Raw genomic sequence first — 6,000 nt, forward strand, 5'->3', positions numbered from 1 at the left:
GAATTGACTTGATGGCAGTGGGTTTGGGTTTTCTGGTTTACATATATCCACTTGCAGCATACTTTAAGTATTATTCCATTATCAGATAACACAGCTAATATGGTTGAATACAAGATAGGGACAAATGGAAACCTGTATTAGACCATGATAATAATATAGGCAAAAAAACACAAGAAATATAAAACCAATGGGGTAAAAAAAAATCAGTTGCCACTAAGTCGATCCCAGCAACTTCATGTGTGTGAGAGCAGAACTGTGCATCATAGGGTTTTAAATCATCATAGGGCTGATTTTTTGAAAGTAGACCACCAGGTCTTTCTTCTGAGGCACCTTTAGTGGACTTGAACTACCAACCTTCTGGTTAACAGTCAAGTGTGTCAACCATTTCCTTCACCCAGGGACTCCACAAGGAACATAAGTGAGGGTAAAATCAATGTATTATCTTCTTCCATGCACAACATGTAGAAGTAGTAATAGAAAACAGATGTAGAAATTAAATGTTAACAAAAATATTTTAAAAAGTTCAAATCCACTAACATTAGCAAAGGAACCTGAAAATGTTGGTTGGGTATAAAGCAAGTAACTGCTTATTTTGAAGAAATAGAGGTTAGAATCTCCTTCAAAGAAATGAAAACTTCAATGATTTTTTTTAATAATAGCTTCATTGAGATATAACTCACATACCATTAAGTTCAATGGTATGTACTTTTCAATGGTTTTGGTTTTTTCTTTTTTTTTTAGCATATTCATAGGGTATATTCAGAGGGTTGTACAAACATTACCATAATGTAATTTTAGAACATTTCTTCCCCCTTAAAGAAACTCTGTACCCATGAACAGTCATTAAAATTCTAACTACCCACTCCCCAGAATTAGGCAACAATTAATCTTTCTATTTCTATAAATTTGCCTATTCTGGACATTGCATATAAATGGAATCACACATTGTATGGTCTATTTTGACTGACTTTTCCCACATAGCATAATATTCATAAGGTTCTCAAAGTTGCAGCATGAGTCAGTATTTCATTCCTTTCTATTACTGAATTATATGCTATTCTACGGATATATAACATTGTTTATTCATTCATAAGTTTATGGACATTTGACTTATTTCCATTTTGGATTATTATGAATAACATTTCTATGAACAGTGTGAACAGTCACATGCAAGGTTGTTTGTTTTGCTTTGTTTTTATGTCCATTTTCATTTCTCTTGCATATATACTTAGCAGTAGAATTGCTAGGTCATATGGTAACTTTTCGAGGAACTATAAAATATTAAAGTGAATGGAAGAAATGAAGTAGAAGAGTTGAACAAAAGATTTCAAAGGGTGGATTGAGAAGACAAAGTGAAATATTATAATGAAATGTATAAAGACCTAGAGTTAGAAAATCAAAAGAGAAGAACACACTCAGCATTTTTCAAGCCTTAAGAACTGAAGAAAAAATTGAAGCCTCAAGTTATAACTGAAGGATTGTATGGGCAAAATATTAAATGATGCAAGAAGCATCAAAAGAAGATGGAAGGAATAAACAGAGTCACTGTACAAAAAGGAGAGTTCAACATTCACTCATTCTAGGAGGTAGCATACCGTCAAGAACTAGTGGTATTGAAGAAAAAAGTCCAAGCTGCACTAAAGGAATTGGCAAAAAAAAAAAAAAAAAGAAGAAGAAGAAGCTTCCAGGAATTGACGGAATGCTCAACGAGATGTTTCAACACACAGATGGCATACTAGAAACACTCATTCATTTATGCCAAGAAATTTGGAAGACAGTTACCTGGTCAACCTACTGGAAGAAATCCATATCTGTATTCATTCCAAAAAAAAGTGATCCACAAGAATGTGGAAATTATTGAACAATATAACACGTACGTAAAATTTTGCTGAAAATAATTCAAATACAGTTGCAACAGTATATAGGCAGGGAACTGCCAGAAATTCAAGCCAGATTCAGAAGAGAATGTGGAATGAGGGCTTTCTTTTCTGATGTCAGATGGATCCTGGCTGAAAGCACAGAATACCAGAAAGATGGTTGCCTATGTTTTGTTGACTATGAAAAAACATCTGACTATGTGGATAGTAACAAATTATGGATAACATTGCAAAGAATGGGAATTCCAGACCACTTAATTTTGCTCATGAGGTAAATAGACCAAGAGGCAGTTGTTCAAACAGAACAAGAGGATAGTGCATGGTTTAATATCAGGAAGTTTTTTCTCTTTTTATTTTTGGGTTGTAATAGTTCTTAATGTATTCTCACAAAATTCTGTGGGTTGTCTTTTCACTTTCTTGATAGCATCCTTTGAAGCACAAAAGATTTTAACTTTGATAAAGTCTAATTTATATGTGTATATATATTTAGGGGGGCACTTGGATTTTTGGTGTCATATTTAAAGAACAATTTAAAGAATCAGGGTCAAATATTTACTCCTGTATTTTCTTAAAAGAGTTTTTCTTTTTTAATATTTTATTGTATGTAAATGAAAGTTTATACAAATTAGGTTCCTCTTTAACAATTCTTACACAAATTATTCTGTGGCACTGGTTACAATTTTTACTAAGTATCAACATTCTCATTTTCATTTTGTTTGTTCTGTTTCCATTGTTCCAGCTTCCCTCCCCCTCCTTGCCTTCTCATCTTTGCTTTTAGGTAAATGTTAATCATTTGGTCTCATATGGTTAATTGTTTAAGGGAGCATATTACTCATGGGAGTATTGTTTATTTTAAAAGCCAATCTATTTTGTGGCTGAAAGATGATTTGCAGAAATAGCTTCAATTTCAAGTTTAAAGGGTATCTTAGGGCAATAGTCTCAGGGGTTCCTCTCACCTCCACTGGTCCACTAGGTCTGGCCTTTTTTAGGAATTTCAGTTTTGTTCAACATTTTCTCCCCTTCTATCCAGGACTTTCTACTGTGTCCCTGGTCAGAACGATCAATGATAACAACCGGGCACCATCTAATTCTTCTGGTCTCAAATTAGAAGAGGTTGTAGTTCATGTGAGCTACTAGTCTTGTGGACTAGTTTCTTCTTTGAGCCTTTGATTTCATTCATTCTCTTTTGCTCCATGAGTAGAGATAAATAGTTGTTTTATAAGAGTTTTATAGATTTATCTCTTAATTCTAAGTCTACAATCCATTTTTTTTTTTTCACTGTGATTTGGGTGAAAGTTTACAGAGCAAATTGGCTTTCCATTCAATAATTCATACACATTTTGTTTTGTGACATTCATTGCAATCCCCACAATGTAAGATCATCTTCTCACTTCCTCACATGATTACCATTTCCCTTTGCCCTTCCTTCCTATCCTTCTCACCTTCTGAGCTCTATCTTTGGGCAAATGCTGACCTTTTGATCAGGTGTGGTTGATTGTTCTAATGAGTGTGTGTCTCTCTGGTGTTCCTGCTCACCACATAGGCCTATTGTTTGGGTGAAAGATGAACTATGAGGTTGAGTTCAGTTCCAGGCTTGAAGGATGTCTAAGGGCCACAGTCTTAGGGGTTCCATCAGTCTCTATCAGACCAATAAGCCTCTTTCTTATGAATTTTAGTTTTCTTCCACATTTTTCTTCCCCGCTCTCCAAGACCTCCTATTATGATTCATTTCAGAGCAGTCAGCAATGGTAGTCAGGTGCCATCTAGCTCTTCTGGTCTCAGGGTCAAAGCTAGAGGTCATGTGGTCCCTTACTCCTTTGGACTAATTGTTGCCTTGCGTCTTTGGTTTTCTTCACTCTTCTTTGCTCCGGATTGGGAAAGACCAATAGCTGCACCTTAGATAGCTGCTCACAAGCTTTTGAGACCTCAAAAGACCTTTGAGACCTTTGCTACTCAGCAAAGTAGAATGTAGAACATTGTCTCTGTGGATTATGTTAAGCCAATGGATCTTAGTGTCCCCAGGATTATGGTTTTGAGCCCCCAGACCAGAAACCCCTTCTCTCAAAATGTTTTGTTAAGGCTAAGAAGTTTTCATAACTTTGCCCTCTGTATGCTCTACTATATTCATGGATAGATTTGCAGCATATATAAATACATACGTGAAAATATCATCTGTCAACCCACACCTACAATCCAGTTTGTTTTTTGTGTTTGTTTAATACGAGATAGTGGCCCAAGTTAATTCTTTTGCATATGCATATCCAGTTGGCTCAGTACTGTTTGGTAAAGTCTTTTCATTTCCCATTAAATTATTCTGGCACCCTTGTTAAAAACCTATTGCTCATAAATGTGAGGGATTATTTTAGACTTCATATGTATTAAAGTTGGAGTTCCTGGGTGATGCAAATAGTTAATGCATTTGGCTGCTAATTGAAAGGTTGTAGGTTTGAGTTCACCCAAAGGCACCTCAGAAGAAATAGCAGCATGGGGGACATAAAACTTATTTGGCACAACATTGTTCTACATCCTACTTTGGTGAGTAGCAACTGGTGTCTTAAAAGCTTGCAAGCGGCCATCTAAGACACAACTATTGGTCTCTCCTTCTCCAGAGCAAAGAAGAGTGAAGAAATGCAAAAACATATGGAATCAATTAGTCCAAGGGAGTAATGGACTATGGGAACTTCAGTCTACATGACCTTGAGACTAGAAGAACTAGATGGTACCTGGCTAACAATGCCAACCACTTGGAAAAGGATCAAAATTGGAGATCCTGGATGGAGTGGGAGAAAAAATGTGGAACAAAATTAAAAAACATAAAGAAGACCAGTGTTATTGGTCAGAAAGATACTGGTGAAACCCTGAGACTATGGCCCCAAGTCATTCTTCAGGCCTGGAACTAGACTCACTCCTATGGCATAACTCTCAACCAAACAACAGACAGGCCTATGAGCTAAACAACTGTATCAGGGAGATACACTCCTTAGAATTCAACCACAGGAGATCATAAGGGCAGCATTTGCACAGGAGAAAGCCGGCAGGCAGGAAGATGTAGGTAAGAAGGACACCGGGAAGGGGTAACCACAGGGAGGAGGTGGCAGGAGAGCTGTTACATTGCAGGGATTGTAATCAGTGTCATGAAACAAAATGTATATGAACTATTGAATGTAAAATAAATCTGCTTTGTAAAACTGCACCCAAATCACAATGAAAAGTTTTAAAAGGAAAAGAAGTAAAACTAGGCAATTTATTTCCAAAAAATCAGCCACTAAAGACCCTATGGGATACAGTCATACTCTTGAGATACAAGAGGTTGCCGTGAGTGAGAGTCAACAGCAAATGTTTATGTTCTTTTTGCTACCAACCCTACTTATGCAATAAGGGAAATGAAGACTAGTCCATAAATAATTGGCTTATCTTTTCTTCATTTCACTTAAAAGAAGGGATGTAAGATTATATTTTATTGTACGAACCATCTCATTTCATAGGAAACCAGCAATATTCTAAACATTTAGGATTTTGCTAGTAAAGGCCTTTCTTGTCCTTCTTTTATTCTTTAATTACAACCGTAAGTGGTAAAGTGGCATCCCACCAAATGACTTTATTATCAGAGCATTCTAAGTAGACATTTCATTGCAGACACTTTCTCTAATAGAGAGTCTTAAATGAAGCAGATTAAATGCTAATAATAAGTTCTTGTCTCTGGATTTAAGCACCTTGCAATGGAAAGATGCATATGATCATTTCTCCTACCTGCTGTGTCCATTAAGTGACTCACTTTACAATTTTACTGTAGAAAGTACCTTATTCTGTAGAGTACATTGTGCCTGGTTGACTCATCTATATGGAAGACGTAGTTGGGTGGATACCAAATCCTTTCTGTTTCACTCATTAAAGCAAACATATTATGATACACAGGTGTGATACCTAGGAAAGAAGCAGAAAGGGAAATGATTATAGATAAATAAAAGGACATTTACATAACATATATAATTAGTAATGGGGTTAAAGCAACAATTCTTAAAATAAGCACAAAATGCAGTTGTTGTTATGTGCCGTCGAGTCGGCCCCGACTCATAGCGACCCCTCCTTGGGTTTCCGAGGCAGTATCACTACGGAAGTAGGA

The 6,000-nt window shown here is 36.2% G+C and overlaps 1 protein-coding gene across 1 annotated transcript in view; it reads right to left on the reverse strand.

Annotated features, from left to right (window-relative positions):
- The window catches only part of JAK2 (Janus kinase 2), a 60,278-nt gene that overhangs the window by 44,943 nt on the left and 9,335 nt on the right, over positions 1-6,000 (reverse strand). The window contains 1 exon segment of the mRNA XM_007939292.2: positions 5,678-5,801. Coding sequence (XP_007937483.2) covers positions 5,678-5,801 — 124 coding nt within the window.

The sequence above is a fragment of the Orycteropus afer genome, unplaced genomic scaffold (assembly GCF_000298275.1).
Source record: "Orycteropus afer afer isolate SDZICR_OR568_19922 unplaced genomic scaffold, OryAfe1.0 scaffold00005, whole genome shotgun sequence".
In the NCBI taxonomy this organism is placed as follows: domain Eukaryota; kingdom Metazoa; phylum Chordata; class Mammalia; order Tubulidentata; family Orycteropodidae; genus Orycteropus; species Orycteropus afer.